The sequence below is a fragment of the Mustela nigripes genome, chromosome 16 (genome assembly GCF_022355385.1).
Source record: "Mustela nigripes isolate SB6536 chromosome 16, MUSNIG.SB6536, whole genome shotgun sequence".
In the NCBI taxonomy this organism is placed as follows: Eukaryota; Metazoa; Chordata; class Mammalia; order Carnivora; family Mustelidae; genus Mustela; species Mustela nigripes.
This window is the reverse complement of record NC_081572.1, coordinates 5,591,970-5,608,164: the sequence shown is the minus strand read 5'-3', so window position 1 is coordinate 5,608,164 and position 16,195 is coordinate 5,591,970. Positions and strand designations below refer to the sequence as shown.

The 16,195-nt window shown below is 60.2% G+C and overlaps 1 protein-coding gene across 2 annotated transcripts in view; it reads left to right on the top strand.

The window, feature by feature from the left end:
* The first annotated feature begins 1,982 nt into the window (after nt 1–1,982).
* The window catches only part of TMEM94 (transmembrane protein 94), a 19,996-nt gene continuing 5,783 nt past the window's right edge, over nt 1,983–16,195 (top strand). For both annotated transcript variants that reach the window (XM_059379368.1, XM_059379367.1), the window contains exons 1-17: nt 1,983–2,245; nt 7,846–7,965; nt 8,267–8,394; nt 8,658–8,794; nt 10,253–10,455; nt 10,816–10,967; nt 11,301–11,403; nt 11,629–11,715; nt 11,982–12,098; nt 12,439–12,495; nt 12,747–12,851; nt 12,991–13,155; nt 13,363–13,572; nt 14,050–14,359; nt 14,615–14,788; nt 15,147–15,249; nt 15,370–15,587. In XM_059379368.1, coding sequence (XP_059235351.1) covers nt 2,192–2,245; nt 7,846–7,965; nt 8,267–8,394; nt 8,658–8,794; nt 10,253–10,455; nt 10,816–10,967; nt 11,301–11,403; nt 11,629–11,715; nt 11,982–12,098; nt 12,439–12,495; nt 12,747–12,851; nt 12,991–13,155; nt 13,363–13,572; nt 14,050–14,359; nt 14,615–14,788; nt 15,147–15,249; nt 15,370–15,587 — 2,443 coding nt within the window. In that variant the 5' untranslated portion in view covers nt 1,983–2,191. The remainder of the gene's footprint in view (nt 2,246–7,845; nt 7,966–8,266; nt 8,395–8,657; nt 8,795–10,252; nt 10,456–10,815; nt 10,968–11,300; nt 11,404–11,628; nt 11,716–11,981; nt 12,099–12,438; nt 12,496–12,746; nt 12,852–12,990; nt 13,156–13,362; nt 13,573–14,049; nt 14,360–14,614; nt 14,789–15,146; nt 15,250–15,369; nt 15,588–16,195) is intronic.

Sequence of the window (16,195 nt, the reverse complement as noted above, 5' to 3'; positions counted from 1 at the left end):
AGGGCGCCTGGGTGGCTCAGTGGGTTAAAGCCTCTGCATTCGGCTCAGGTCATGATCCCAGGGTCCTGGGATTGAGCCCCACATCAGGCTCTCTGCTCAGCAGGGAGCCTGCTTCCCTTCCTCTCTCTCTGCCTGCCTCTCCCCCTCCTTGTGATCTCTGTCTGTCAAATAAAATCTTTAAAAATAAATAAATAAATACATAGTTTTTTTTTTTTTTTAAATAAAAAAGAGAGATAGATCCAGACAGGGTTTTTACTGGAAGTGGCTTGTGAGCTGTACACATGGGCTTCCCCAGATTACCCCCGTGGCCTCCAACAGTCAAGGCTTCTTGCAGGCGTGGGAATGAAGAGAGCTGGATGGCGGAAGTTGATTGAAAGGGGCCTCTCGGGCCCTGGCTGTAGCCCAGGATCAGCGTGGCTGTCGCTGGTTGCTTTTCTGCCCCCCCCTTAGTGACCTCCCAGTCCTCCCGTCTCGCTGTCAGGGCCTCCTCTCCTCAGTCCCCGGTCCCCTGTGGTGGATGTGCTGTAGCAGTGAGCGTCCGGACTTCTGTTTCTTGGGTGCAGTGCCCCCCCTTTGCGCGTGCTGAGGTGGGCAGTGTGGGAACGGGGCAGGATGGGAGTCCTGCAGAACCCCCAGCTTAGACCCTGTGAGCTCTTCTTTCCAGGGCCTGTCACGCAGGAGGGAGAGTTTGCTCAGTGGTGATGCCCACAGAGCAGGGCCTTTGTAGAAAGCTAAGGGGAGGTATGTCCTGGAGCAGGGGCCACGGGGACGCCACTCTCCTTGGCAGTTTGCTAAGGCTGCAGCCCACTGCGTGGCTGACCCCTCCTCCCTGGGGCTCGCACCTCAGGAATACTGCCTGCCCTTACCCTCTGGACTCCTTTCCTTCTGTTCAGATCAGGATTTGGCAGAGGTGGGCTGGGGGGCCAGGGAGCTGTGCTAGAGGAAGGGGAGAGGCTCTCTCCCCTTCCCTGCTGCTGGTGATGGTGGAGATGGTGGAGATGGTGTTGTCGGTGTTGCCTGGGAGACAGAGCCCTAGAGAACCGTGCTCAGGCTCCAACCTGCGCTCTCTCATGACTGGACCTTTTCGGCTTCTTTCTGTCCCATAGGGTTTTGCAGCCCCTTCCTAAGGGTGGCCTGGACATAGGCTGAGAAGTTTCCAGTCTACTCCCAGGGCCACCTGTGTGTCAAATTTGGGCTTCCAGGGTGACACACAGGCTCTCTTGGCTGTTCCTGGAGCCCCAGGTCACTGGGCGGGAGTGGAGGCCCCAGGTCCAGGGGGTCTCCTGTCCCAGAAGCTTTTTGGCAGGTGTGTCTAAGTGTGACCATGCGTGTCTCAGCTGCTGGCTGGGCTCTGCTGTTGGGGGTTCCCCACCCCACCTAGCAACCTGGTGGGAAGGTGTTAGGTCTTAGGTATTGGAATCCTCAGAAGCCCTTCTGCTGGAGTCTTCCACTGGATTCTTCCGCTGGCTTCCGGCCCCTGCTCTGCCTCCTAGAAGTCCCAGCTACAGGCTTCTCAGTTGCCAGTCCTTCCCCCTCCACGCTGGATGTGCTGCTATTAATAACGGGCAAGTCCCCCCCCTTCCCGCAGCTACAAGTGTGGGAAGAGCTGCTGCTGGCCTGCTTCCATCCTGGGAGCCTCAGAGGGATGTCGGGGCGCTCTCTACCTTGCCCGGACTTGGGGCCGAGGAGGGGTGGTCTAGGGGGAGAGCCCAGGCAGTCCTGGATACCACGGTTGCCCTTGGGCTCCCCCCCCCCCACCCGCACCACTGGTGCGCACCCGGTGGGCTGCAGGCGCCCCTCCGCTCACCCCTCCGTGGCCTCTGATGAATGGGCCAAGCTCCTGGGCATCTGGCGGCGCAACTGCAAACTTTCTCCCCTCAACCCGGCTCCGCCCTCCCTCCTGCCCGCCTCTCCCTCCCTCCCACGGGCTGTTGCTGCACTGCCTCCTCCTCCCTCCCTAAATCTGCAGCGTGACTGGAAATAGGCTGAATTAATCAGCAGCCTGAAGCTCCCGTCTGCACGGATCCTCTGCGGGCTCGGCGCTGGCTCCTGGCTCCCACGCTCCCCGGCCCCCTCCCCCTTTTTTCCTCTCCCCGCTCGCTCTCCTCTCTGTTCCTGCCTCTTGTCCTCTCTCCTGGAGGGTGGTGTTGGAAGTTCTATAGTTGACTCCTTGTGGCTCAGACTCTACCCCATGCTCTTTAAGCAGACAGAGCTATGGATGCCCCACCAGGGCAAATGCACCAAAGTGAGTATGCTGACTTGGTTTTATATTTTTGTTGCAAACGCCTTGTTCTCTGCTTTGTGTGCAAGGCTTTGGGCTCAGCAGTTGCCACAAGTCTTGAGGATGGGTGCCGAACCGGAGGCAGCTCAGATTACGAGGTTGCTAGGACGGAAGAAGGAGGCTGAGAATGGGAGCCAGGGTGCCCGGGTGTCTAGGGAGATGCCAGTCGGGTTCCCAAGTCACCCAGAGCAGGACTGGAGCCGCGTGTCCCAGTGGGGCATCCTGACGAGTTATGCTGGGACCTGGGTCTCTGTGCACAGGTGATGGGAAGCCCTGGGTCCGGATGTCAGCCCTCCTCGGGGCCAGTCGGTGGGGGGGCTATTTCTGGCTGGACCACATGGGTCTTTGAGATGGGAGCAGCCAGGGCCCCGCTGATTTCCTCTGCAGTTTGGGCGGCTGCAAGAGGAAGAAGATGGGCGGGAGTGCCAAGGTCAGCATGAGCCCAGAAGAGGAAGAGGCTTGAGGCTTTGATTTGCCTGGCTGAAGACAGATTTGTGTCTGGCCAAGCTCAGAATAGATTTACCGTGGCTACTGCAAGAGACCCAGCTTCAGTGACTTAGGCATTATGTTGGATTCCAGTTTTGGGTCCCTACCCCGTCTGCACTGGCTCAGAAAGCTGGGATGGTGGGGACCTGGTTGAGGGGCCAGCCAGTTCTTTTTATTTATTTATTTATTTTTAATATTTTATTTATTTGCTTGTGAGAAAGAGTGAGCAAATGAGTGCAGGAGAGCTGGGAGGCAGAGGGAGAGGCAGACTCCCCACTGAGCAGAGAGCCCAGTGCTTGATCCCAGGCTTGATGCCAGGACCCTGGGATCGTGAACTGAGCTGAAGGGAGATGCTTAACTTACTGGGCCACCCAGGCACCCCGGGGCCAGCCAGCTCTAATTAGCTCTCTGCTGTTGTTAAGGCTGAGGGTCACAGTCAGAATTTGTAACTTATCTACCTGAGCCTATGGGACCTGGATTCTGCTCCCAAAATAGGTGAAGTAGGAAGGAAACCGGCGGCCATGGGGACAGAGCCTGTGACAAGTCCTGAAAGGTCTGGGACTCGGGGGTGGGGGCTCTTGGCTCTGGGCCACCTGGGAAACCTGACCAAGGGCGTGCAAGAGACTTGAGGGGCGTTGGCTCTGGAAAGGCTTGGGAGACCGTCCCAGGCACTCAGCGTCAGGCCCCATAGAACTGGTGCCGAGGAGTATGGAGTTCTAGCAATTCTCACTGGACAGATCTAGTTCTTGCCCCACCTTTTTGTTTATCTAAATCCCCATGCCCTCCCAGTGTCCCCTTAAAAAAAATTTTTTTAATTAATTTGAGAGAGAGACAGAGAAAGAGAGAGCAGGGGGCGGGGGTGGTGAGAAGCAGAGGGAGAGGGACCAGAAGACTGGACGCTGAGCGCGGAGCCCATCGCGGGGCTTGATCTCACCACCCCGAGGTCATCACCCGAGCTGACATCCAGATTGAACGCTTAACTGACTGAGCCGCCCAGGCACCCCTCTACCCCCACCCCCAGGGTCCCTCTTTGATGATGGAAAAGGGAGGAGAAGCCCAGCTCACGATGGGCATCTGTGGCCGCATGTCCTGCGCCTGGGTTTCCTGGAGCCTCAAGTTACTTTGTTGGGTCCTGCTGAGCCTGAGCATTTAAAAAGCATTTAAAACAGGGGGATGGGGGTCACTTTTACCTGGTGTAAGGGGAGAGGCAGGCTCAGGCTTCCCCTCTGGTGTGGAGTCCTGGTTTAGCCATCACTCCTTGCCCCAGGATCATCCTGGGAGGTGTCCGGCCTTGGGGTGGGGTGGGAGATTTTGAACATCTAAGAGGCAGGAACAATCTCTTACTGCCGCTGGGTACTGAGGGCTGAGGCAGTTTTTCTCTCGCTTCTTGGCCCCGTAGGGAAGAAAAGCAGACCTTCAGATGGCACGTGTGCGAGGCAGGTCCTTATCTCTCAAACCAACCCTGTGCATCCTGGCACAGTCTCCCCCTTGGTGCCCAGCCTAATTTGCGTTTTGAGAAAGGCCGGCAGAGCCTGCTTGCCCAGGGGCCTTTTAAAATTTCCTTTGAAAATGCTGAAGTTCCACCAGGTTCCTAGGCTTTGGCTCTCACATCGCAGGGGGCGGGCGGGGAAGCACAATGAGAGAAGCAGTGATTTTTACTGGTAACAGGAAATCTGCCAGAGACAGGGTGACGTGTTGCTCTTCCGTGTCACTGAGGGGCCGAGGCCGTTGGAGGAGTGTGGCTGGGGCCCTGCAGAGTGGGCTGGCCCAGAAGGCTGTGTCCTTGCCCCCGGGCCCTACCTGTATGGGCAGGCCCTTTCCTCGGGAGGCGTGTGATTACAGAGTGGCTACTTTTCTTCTGCTGTGCCATCTTTAATCGCCGGTCTGGAGCTGGTGTTCCTGGCCAGACACAACATGCGTGGGTAGATGCGCACAGTCAGCGGGCGGGCCTCTGCTGGCCCTGCCCCAGGAGCATCTGCCCCCCTTGGGCCCATGCCTCCCACACTTGGACAGCAGCAGTGTGCAGGTGCTAGGAACTGGGGTGCAGAGAGAAAAAGTGGATCCCCTTCTGAGGCGGCGGATGTCAGGACAGCCACGGGGCAAGAGGAGGGGAGCTGCTGATGTCCAAAGTCTATAGGCTCGGTTTGCCGGGGGCGGGGGGGTCACCCTGGTTCCCTGGCTGAGCCTTTGCCTGCCTTCTGAGCAGGGTCCTCATCCCAGACCCAGTGGCTTCCCACGTGACCTGCGGCTCTTCTGGGATTTATCTGCTCCCCCCCCACCGCCCCCGCTCCCCTCTCCCCGCTTTCTCCTGCCCAATCCCCGGCTCCTGTCTCTTTGGCACGCGCCGTCTCTCCACCTCTGCAGGCCAGCCTTTCCCTGCCTCCAGGACATTTTCTCACTGCAGCATTTCTGGAGGCCTGGCCCCGACAAGTCCTTCTTGGGAAGGAGAGAGAGCTCACAAAGTAGAGCCTGGGGGAATGGGGGCAGCAGGGACTGGCAGCACGGGAGGCTGCGTGCACCGCGGCTGTGCCCGCCAGATCCTCTTCTTTCCTGGATTGGGGGGAACGGGCATCACCCCCTGGACCAGCCCCTTAGACACGAGAAGGCCTCTGGTTCCCTTCTTTCTGCCTCCCTGCCTCCCCTTCCATGTCAGGAGTCAGGGAGGCAGACGTGCAGACCTGACTTACCTGACACTCATCTGTTGTGGATCACGGCTTCTCAGGAGGGCCTCAGGATCTCTGCCAGAGGGAGGTGGAGGCTCTGGGGTGTTTACCCATGCTGGGGTGTGGGGCCCCTGCCCAGAGGGCCCTATCTTCCTGAGCTGAAATAACCAGTTATCCCCTCTGGGAAGAACCAGCTCTTATCTTCATAATCCCCCAAAGCCAGCATGGAGAGCAGGGATTAGGGGAGATTTAGGCAAGGGATCTGGGAAGTCCTGGGGCCAGGATCAGTCTGGAGCCCATCCTCATCCCACAGGCTGAGAAAGCTGTCAGTGGGCCCGTGTGGGAGCTCTGCTCAGGTGCGTCCTACCAGGATGGGTCTGTGGTCACGGGACGCCACCCCAGGGCAGCAGCCCCTTCCAGTCATGGGGATGTGTGTCCTGTATGGAGACAGGCGCAGAGGAGGAAGTCTGGAATGTTGGCCAGTTCAGCCATGGGCTGAACTGGCCAGGGCGTCACCAGTGTTAGCCAACCGTGTTCAGGACTCGGTAGGTAACTCCAGCCCCTTTCTTGGTGCCCCAAGTCTAGGGCTTTTCTCCTCTTGCTCAGGAACCTTTCCTGGTGGGAGCTCACATCGGAGCTCTTGGGAAAGATCCAGTTATCCACCAGCACTCCTTTCCTGGGGGGTGCTTTTTATTTCCCAGGATCCCCGACCTGGGGAATCTCTGTATCAGATTCAGTGTGTGCATTGAACTCCCCTTCAGAAGCTTTCATTCAGTAGGTTTGGGTAAGACCTGGACATCCACGTTTTTAGAAGCTCTAGGTATTTTGGCTGCGAACCCCCGGCTGCCAAGCCCTGATTAACCTGTCCCTGGGGTCACTGGAGCTGTGTGTGCGCACTTGTTCTTCCATTCGTCCAGGGGGTGGCCATGAGCCCACTGCTGTGTGCCAGCCAGTCTCAGCAGCTGCTTGGAGGGTTGTGGAGATGGAAGAGTTCAGTACCTGTGTTCAAGGAACTGGCAATCTGGTGGGAAAGCGAGACAAGTCCACCTATAATGATAGTTCTCCACAATGCAGACTGGGAGCCAGTGCCCCGGGTGCACTCGCCCCGTACGTGCAGCCCTTGGCCTTGGGAAAATTTCCCAGAGCGGCTGACATTGGAGATGAGGCTTGAAGGGGATGAGAGAGGTGTTTGGGGCCGGGAGCATGTTCCCGGGGAGGGAAACTCATAGAGGTACTTGCACCCGAGCTCGGAGAGCACGGCTTGCGTGGGGACTGGAGGAAACGCAGGAGAGGCTAGAGAAGCTGGTAGATCACAGGTCCTGCTCTGGAGTCTGGGCTCGACTTGAATGCTAAACGGGGTCAGTTGAGGCGGTGCGCTGCTCTGGCTGGATGTTGCAGTTGGCTTGGAAGAGGGCGACCCTGAGGAGTGGGAGGGGAGTGGTGGTCACTGCAGGAGCGGAGCTGTCCAGCTGGGAGGGCCACGCTCCAGGGTTTTGGACGAATCCACTCCGAGGCGCCTGTGAAACAGCAGTGTGGCTGCGGAGTAAACAGGTCAGCATCGGGGCCGTGCCTGGAGTTAAACTTCAGGAGCCGTAGCTTGGTGGTGTGGTGGGGGACTCCACAACGGTGGCCGAGGTTGTCCTGGAAACATACATGAATTTGTTAAGATGTCCTCGGGATGGGCTGTGGCGTGGATGGAGAGGAGTCAGTCGGAGAAGGAGAAGACGGGGCGAAGCCTGGGAGTGGGGCTGTCCGTAAGCAGATGCCGGGCCAGGCTCCCACAGGACAGCGTGGATGGTCCCCAGTGCCGCCCAGGACCACCCCATCCATTCTCTGTTCTGCTACCCTCGGTGACAGGAGAGGACAGCATCGCAGGTCCTTTCCTGAGGGCAACTATCCCTTGTCGAGTCCTTTCTGATGCCAGAGTGTCACAATATGGTCCCTTCTGTGAAATGGTGGAAACAGTATTTGGTGGTTTTTTTCTTAATGTTTTTAACTCCTTATTAGTTCCTCCTTCCCACTTTAAAAAAACAAAAACAAAAACAACACCATTTTTCGGCTCCTGAAATGCCCAGATGGCAGCAGAGGTCGGTGGGGAGGTGAGAGGGGCAAGAGCAGTGCGTGGGGCTGGGAGATGCCGATGGCCTTGGCAGGTGGGTTAGGAGTCACTGAGTAGAGTAAGTCTGTTTCTGTTTTTAACTTGGCCTTGAGGAGTGGGGGGCTTTTAAGGTGGTGGAGATGTGAGCAAACACCCTGAGAGCTGCGGGGGGGGGCGGTGGCGGGTGGAGGAAGCAGAGGGAGGATGGGGGGGAGGGAAGACAAAGAAAGATCCCTGCCTCTGGCCTGCGATGGAGGCCTCCCTGGGCAGTGCCCTGGGCCTCGCAGGGATGCTGACTGCTGCCTGCTTCCCTCCAGGGCGAGCCACCCTTGGCCCTGGGCCTGTCTACCCGGAAGGCCCTCAGCATCCTGAAGGAGCAGCTGGAGGCAGTGCTGGAGGGACATGTGAAAGGGCGGAAGAAATGTCTCACGTGGCAGGTGAAGCCTCTTCACGGGGAAGCCAGAGCCCGGCTGGGATGGCAGAGGGGCGTGGGGGGCCCAGGCTCGGGCCCGGGAGCCCACCTCATGCCGGGCGGTGTGACCCGACCGGAGCCGCGCTAAAAATCAGAAGGTGGCCAGGGCTGCGTCGCCGAGTGCTGTCCTGATTACCTGCTGCGCAGCTGAGACCAAAGCCAGAAGACCAAGGCAGCCTCAGGCCAGGGCAGGCGGGGGTGGGAGGAAGGCGGCGGATCTAGCAGCTCGGTCCCCGGGCCCCTCACTCCCCGCCGCCCCTCCTCAGGAGCTGTGGAGAAGCAGTTTCCTGCACCACGGGAACCGCTGCTCCTGCTTCCACTGGCCCGGAGCCTCGCTCATGCTGCTGGCCGTGCTGCTGCTGCTGGGCTGCCACGGGGGCCAGCCGGCTGGCAGGTAACCGCACCCCCGCCTCGCCCCCAGGGAGCACTGAGCCACCCCTCCTGCCTCCCACCTGGACACCCACGCCCAGCCCCGCCAGCACCATGCCCTGCACACAGTCACAGTCTGGGTCGTTAGGAATCCTCCGTCCCCCGGTAGGCTGCTGTCAGCAACCCACCCTCCCGCTGCCCCGAAAGGAGACCCTCTTTGCAAAAGGGACTGGGGTTGGCTGGGTGGGGAAGCCCCTCTCCCTGCTAGTACCCCCCTCTTCCCGCCAGCCATGGGGTGGAGCTGGTGAATGCCTCGGCACTATTCCTCTTGCTGCTTCTCAACCTTGTCCTCATCGGGCGGCAAGATCGGCTGAAGCGGCGGGAGGTAGAGCGTAGGCTCCGAGGGATCATTGATCAAATCCAAGGTGAGGCCGAGGCTCAGGCATGCTGGGTGGGAACGGATGCCCTGTGAAGTGTGGGCCCCGCCCTCTTCTCCTGAGGCCGCCCAGGGAGCCCAGCACAGCGGTGTTGCCTGTGGTCAGCATTCTGGGGGCTCTTGGCATCAGGAGAATTGGGAGGCTGCCCTGCCCTCTTTTGAGCAGGACAGCGAGAGGCACGGACAGCTAGGTGTGTGGCCTGAACACGGCACGCGGGGAGGCCGATGGTGGCCCCGTCGGCTCGCAGGCTTGCTAATGATGGGAGACTTAACGGGGAGGCCCCTCTTTTGGCAGGAGGACAGTTGAGGTTTTCTCTTCCAAGTCTGCCTTGTCTGGCGGTACTGGGCCAGGGCATGTAGTAAGATGGGCCAGGGAAGTCTAAGAGCTGCAGGAGGCAGGGTTGGGGGCCCAGAACCGGGAGCCCAAAATGGAGCAGCCCTGTTCCTAAAGAAGGGAGTTGCTCAGTCCGGTTTCTGCTCGTTCTTTCGTTCAGGTAGCGTTTGCTAAGCCCCAGCTAGAGACAGTAATTCCTGCTTTCCAAGGGCCTGTGGTCTTATAAGAGAAACACCTAGTGTCAGAGACATTTCTCGAACGCAACCAGGCAGCAGATGTTTAAATGCTAAGTGAGAGGGGGTTGCTTCATTCTGAAATGATCGGTTGGTTGCAGCCATGTGCCAGGTGTGGGAAGGACAGCAGTGACGGAGGAACATGGGCCCTGCTCTCTGAGAGCTCGGTCTCTTGCTCAGGAACCATCAGTGGCTCCTTCTTGCTTATCAGAGCTGCCCAGAACCTCTGGGCCAGGCTCCAGCCTCCCTCTCTGGACTTTTCTCTACTGTCATCTTCACCTGAAAACCCCTCCCCAGTGCCAGACCCACCGTGGACCAACCTGCTTCTGTGCCTCATCCTGGTGTCCCCCTCCCTGGCGTGCTCCTCCCTCATCGGCTCCAGCTGACAGATCTGCCCATCTTAAACTCCGCTCCCTTTCCCCTGAGGCCGCCTCTGATGGCATCAGCTCTCCTGTGCTCCTGCAGCTCGGGGATCTTTCCTAATGCCCTGAGCGTGGGTTTGCCGTGATTCGTGTTATCTGCCCACAGACATCTCTCTTTTCAGTTTCGGCTCCTCAAGGGCAGGGACTGTGTCGTCTTCACCTTTGACCTTTGCATCCCTCAAAGCCCTCAGCATTGCTTGTGAGACGTGTTTGAATGGAGTTAAGGGTATAAAGAATAAGCCGGTGTTCCGAGGGGTAGAAGTGCCTGGGCTGGAGTAATGGGAGAGACTTCACAGGGGAGGTGCCCTGGAGAGAGGGGTAGTGTTGGCGTGGCTGGTGCGGGCTGCTGTAAGCCTTCTGGGAAAGGAAGGCGAGCAGGCAGAGCCCCACTGTGTGTGCTGGGTGGCGGATGTGCGGAGCCATGGGTGAGGTGGTTTCTTTGCTCCCCTTCTCCTCAGATGCCCTGAGGGATGGCAAGGAGATCAGGTGGCCAGATGCCGTGTACCCGGACCTCCACATGCCCTTTGCACCGTCCTGGTCCCTGCACTGGGCCTACAGAGATGGACATCTGGTCAACCTGCCAGTTAGCCTGTTGGTAGAAGGAGACATCATAGCTCTGAGGCCCGGCCAGGAATCGTTCGCCTCTCTGAGGGGGATCAAGGTAGCTCGAGGCTTTTCTCCTTCCCTGGAAATGCTGTGGGAGCATCTACAGGCGATGGTGGGAGGGTCCCAGGGCTCGATCCTGAACCTTCCTGGCCGGCTCACAGGCTTCTTGGCAAGGGCTCTGGAAGAATGGAGAAGAGCTGGAATGTTTCTCCTTGTCCTGTTCTTTAGTTTCTCAGACCCTTAAGCTGCTAGGAATCCAGTTTCACAACCACCACCCTCCCCCGCCCCACGGCTGACTCTTTGTCAACCAACGGCCCCTAACCCAGTGAGGTATCTGCACTTAGCTGAATTGTCCAGGAAGAGTGGCTTCTGATTGAACCAATGCCCTTGACCCCTCCTCCCCTGACTCTGGCAGGATGATGAGCACATCGTCTTGGAGCCCGGAGACCTGTTTCCCCCTTTCTCTCCACCCCCCTCCCCCCGGGGAGAAGTGAAGAAGGGGCCACAGAACCCCCAGCAGCACCGGCTCTTCCGCGTCCTTGAGACCCCTGTAATCGACAACATCAGGTCGGCTTGCCGTCCCGCCTTCCTTCTGGCGCCCGAGTTCTCTCCCCTGGTGCCTCCGGGAGCAGGGAGTGGGCTGACAAGGAGAGAGCCTGGTTTATCCAGAGCTCCCCTTGGGGTAGGCACCCCTGTAGATTTTTTAACTTGAGTGTCTCATGAGAATTCCTAGCCTGGGCCATTGTTCCTCTCCCCTCTGGAGCTCTGAGGGGACCACTCAAGAGGCTGCCCCAGACCCCTCTCCCAGGGAACAGGAGAGATGGTCTGACTCAGTGGTGCCCAGGCCTCTCCCCCGCCCTTCGAAGGCTCACCCAGCTACAGGGTCACCCCTCTCTGCAGATGGTGCCTGGACATGGCCCTGTCCCGCCCAGTCACCGCCCTGGACAACGAGAGGTTCACGGTGCAGTCGGTGATGCTGCAGTACGCGGTGCCCGTGGTCCTGGTGCGTGAGGCGGGCCTCGCGGGGCAGGGGAGAGGGCCAGGAAATGGGGGAGCCTCGGGGCCAGATTCAGGTGAGCGCGTGAGAAGACGGGGAGGGGGTGCCCAGAGTGAGATGGCCGGTGCTGGGGCTGGATGGGGGTATGCGTGGGCGGAGGAAGGGGAGCCTTAGAGCCAGGGTCCCTATCTGGGTGGGGGGCTGAGGCTGCGCTTCTCCTGTTCCCCGAAGGCCGGCTTCCTCATTACCAATGCGCTACGCTTCATGCTGAGTGCTCCTGGCATTGCCTCCTGGCAGTACGCCCTCCTGCAGCTGCAGGTAGGCCCTGCCCTTGCCCCTCCATGGTGCCTTCCATGTTGCTCTTTCCTGGGAGGCTGGGTCCCCTCACGGGGCCCTGGCTGTCCCTCCCTCTGCAGCCCAGGGGTCACAGCTGGAGGATGCCTGCTCCCCTTCTTTTCCTGCACTGGACAGCTGTCCCTTTCTACTCAGGGAGTGGCTTCGGGGCTGGGGAAGGCCTCCCGTCCCTCCCTCTCCGCAGGCCAGCGGCTCTTTGAGAGGCCTCAGTGTGGTTCGTGCTTCCCCAGGTCAATGGCGTCCTGCCCATCCTGCCCCTGCTCTTTCCAGTCCTCTGGGTCCTGGCAACCGCCTGTGGAGAAGCTCGGGTCCTGGCCCAGATGAGCAAGGCCTCGCCCAGCTCCCTGGTAGGTTGTTCCAAGGCATCACGGGGACAGCACAACAAGAAAAAAATCGGGAGCCAAAAGAGGGTGTCAGCTGGGGCCCAGCGACTGGGTACCGAGGTCCAGCCTCACTGTGGGCCCCTCTCCCCGGCACGGGTGGGCCCTGAGCTGCTCTCCGTGTGGAGGAGCCTCCAGGCTGGGCCGTGTGAGGCGGGGGGTCGTCCCTGCTGGTTCTCAGCAGACACGGGATTCCGGAACGACCCCGGGTGTCCTTTATCAAAGGCATCGGGAGCCTTGCTGGTGGGGGGGCCCCACCCTTGCAGCTTGGAGGCCTCCCTAAGCCGGTGCCCTTTTCTCGGTGCAGCTGGCCAAGTTCTCGGAGGACACTCTCAGCAGCTATACCGAAGCCGTCTCCTCTCAGGTACACTCACCTGGGACACCTTCTGCCCTAGGCCCTTGGAGCCGCCAACCTGAGCTCCCTCAAGCTGGCCTCAAGCTGGCCCCTGAGGCTTCCCTATTTTATGGCCTTAGAGCCTTCTGTCTCCTGTGGGCAGTGTGCTCTGCCCAGGCGAATGCCTCTCCACCCCGACTTCCTGGTCCCCGGACTGTTTCCTCTGCCGGCTCCTGAGGCTGTCTCCAGGGAAATAACATGGACTTCGTCTCTCCCACCAGGAAATGCTGCGTTGTATTTGGGGGCATTTCCTGCGGGTGATCCAAGGGACATCACCGACGCTGAGCCATAGCTCCAGCCTGCTGCACAGCCTGGGCTCGGTCACGGTGAGGGTGGCCATGCGGGAGGACCCCGCCCCCGCTGGCCGGCTGCCGGGCTGTGTCCGGTGCCTGCCCGCCATTTGAATGGACCCTGGCAGGTTGGGGAATGCCAGGCCCCCTCCCCAACCCCCATCTCTCCCTGCAGGTCCTGTGCTGTGTGGACAAACAGGGGATCCTGTCGTGGCCAAACCCCAGCCCGGAGACCGTGCTGTTCTTCAGTGGGAAGGTAGAGCCCCCCCACAGCAGCCACGAGGACCTCACCGATGACCTGTCCACCCGCTCCTTCTGCCATCCTGAGGTAGAGGAAGAGGTAGGGCCGGCTCCCAGGGACCCTGCTCCGGGCCTGGCCAGTGGCCTCAGGGAGGTGAGGCTGGGAGGGCCAAGGAAGCTCCAGCACCGTTAGGATCTGCTTCTCGGCCGTTCACGCAGAGCCTCCGCCTCAGAACTGCCCTGCCTCCCTGGCCCGTGACAGCCAGTGGGACCCCGGTCCGAGGCCTGTGCTCCTTGTTCTCCTCAGCCCCACGAACGAGATGCCCTCCTGGCCGGGTCTCTGAACGCTTCCCTGCACCTTTCCAATGAGCAGGAGCGTGGCGACTGGCCGGGTGATGGTCCCAAGCCCCCCGAATTCTACTCTCACCACAAAGCTCACGGCCGCAGCAAACACCCGTCCGGCTCCAACGTGAGCTTCAGCCGGGACACGGAGGGCGGGGAAGAAGAGACTGGCAAGGTGAGAGCAGCGCGGGGGCGGGGGGCAGCTGCGGGGGGTCCTGGCCTCCCCCACTGTAGGGGCCAAGGGGGGGCAGCCTGTCCCGGGGGAATGAACCTGAAGGCACAGACGCAGCGGCCTCTGTTCCCAGGTCTTGGGGCTCAGCCAGGCAGGACGGCCTCCTGAGGCCTCATCCAGGGCCCGGGAGGGAGACCCCTCTGGGTCTTGCAGATGGTGACTGGTTGAGGCAAGGCCCTTCTGGTCACAACCTTCTGAAGACAGAAGGCTGGCGGCTCCCTCCCTGCTCCCTCCCTGCCCTGGGTGTCCTCCTCCCGCTGCCATCGCTGGGCAGAGCTACCGGAAGCAGCCGAACCCCAGCAGGGACATGGGGAGAGGGTTTCCGGGAGGGATGGGACACGCGAGCAGGCTCTCTGGGAAGGGGGTGCCTTCTCCCCAGCTGACGCTCCCCTCTCCCCTCCCCCGTTCCCCGTGACCCAGCCTGGGCTGGAGGGCGAGCCGTACGAAGCGGAGGACTTCGTGTGCGACTACCACCTGGAGATGCTGAGCCTGTCCCAGGACCAGCAGAACCCCTCCTGCATCCAGTTCGATGACTCCAACTGGCAGCTGCACCTCACTTCCCTGAAGCCCCTGGGCCTCAACGTGCTGCTGAACCTCTGCAACGCCGGCGTCACTGAGCGGCTGTGCCGCTTCTCCGACCACCTGTGCAACATCGCCCTGCAGGAGAGCCACAGCGCCGTCCTGCCCGTGCACGTGCCCTGGGGCCTCTGCGAGCTCGCCCGCCTCATAGGTGCGCTGGCCCCGGACTCTGAGCAGACCGCTGCCCCAGGCCTTCGCGGGGAGCCCCGTCAGCCCTCTTGGCTTCCCTCCAGCCCCTGGAAGCGGGCCCCTTTCGACAGTGCTTCCTAGTCTGGGAGAGTACCCAAGGGGGAAAGGGGGGAAGAACCAGCCTAGTCCGATGGGGGTTCTCTCCCTGCAAGGGAGGGAAGTGCAGGTGCCACGGACTTCCTCCCGACACCCCAGGTTGCTATCCCTCCCCGTGCAGGCTTCACCCCTGGTGCCAAGGAGCTCTTCAAGCAGGAGAACCACCTTGCACTCTACCGCCTCCCCAGTGCCGAGATGGTGAAGGAGACCTCGCTGGGGAGGCTGTCCTGTGTCACCAAGCGGCGCCCCCCGCTCAGCCATATGATCAGTCTCTTCATCAAGGACACCACCACCAGTGAGCCTTCCAGGCTTGGCCGGCATCAGGCCAGACCTTTTCCCGGAGCTTGGCGGGGCAGGACTTCTTTTAGGTGTCCCTTTTTTAAGGGGGCCTGGTCAGAGGAGCACTAGTCTGCTTCCAGAGCCTTCCACAGATGTGGCAGGGGTTGGATTTGGGGACTGGTGCTGGGGTGGCGGTGGCCACAGGGATTGAGGACCGTCTGAAGGCCCACAAGCCCACACAGGCTTGGGGCATTCTACTCCCCAGGGGCTCCCTAGTGCCCTTCTCAAGGACGGCAGGGTGTTAATTGAGGCAGGAGTGAGAGGCGGCAGCGACTTGGGGCACTCACAGTTCAGCCTCACCCTCCCTGCCTCAGGTACAGAGCAGATGCTGTCCCACGGCACGGCTGACGTGGTCTTAGAGGCCTGCACAGACTTCTGGGATGGGGCGGACATCTACCCTCTCTCGGGTTCTGACAGGTAGGTAAGGAAGCACGCCTTGTGCTGATGGCAGGTAGCCCCGGCCATCCGCCCGCCCAGCTCACGAGCAGGGGGCACCTCAGGGCCACTCACCTCACTTTTGCCCCACTTCCCTGGCAGAAAGAAAGTGCTGGATTTTTACCAGCGAGCCTGCTTGTCTGGGTACTGCTCTGCCTTCGCCTACAAGCCCATGAGCTGCTCCCTGTCCTCTCAGCTCAATGGCAAGTGCATCGAGCTGGTACAGGCGCCTGGCCAGAGCAGCATCTTCACCGTGTGTGAGCTGCCCAGCACCGTCCCCATCAAGCTGAGCACGCGCCGCAACAGCTGGAGCTCGGACGGTACCGGGCGCGTCTGTCCCGGGGGAGAGGGGTGGCGTGGGGGGAGCTTCTGGAGAGCTGTGGAATCCATCACAGTGGAGGGAACCGTGGGCTCGCTGGACCTCGAGCATCGAGGTGGCGTTCACTGTCTGGTGGCGTGGGCAAGTCCCTTAGCCATCTCACGGGCACCCGGGTGCTCGTTCTGGCCCCCCTCCCAGGTTTCTGGTGACACTCGGTGTGATAGCAAAGGGCTTTCTTTGGAAGTCATTAAGCATCAGTATTTATAGACCATGAGTCTTTTTTATTTTTTTTTAAGATTTTATTTATTTATTTGACAGAGATCACAAGTAGGCAGAGAGGCAGGCGGGGGTGGGGTGGGGAAGCAGGCTCCCCACTGAGCAGAGAGCCCGATGTGGGGCTCGATTCCAGAACTCTGAGATCATGACCTGAGCCGAAGGCAGAGGCTTAACCCACTGAGCCACCCAGGCGCCCCTAGACCATTAGTCTTATTTGATCAGACAAAAAGGCCAGGTCGCAGTGCTGCTGGAACAGAGGGACTCAGAGCCACCCCACCCCTCCCCATGCTACCAAACAGACAGACTCACAGTCTTATGACCCAAAGACCATGA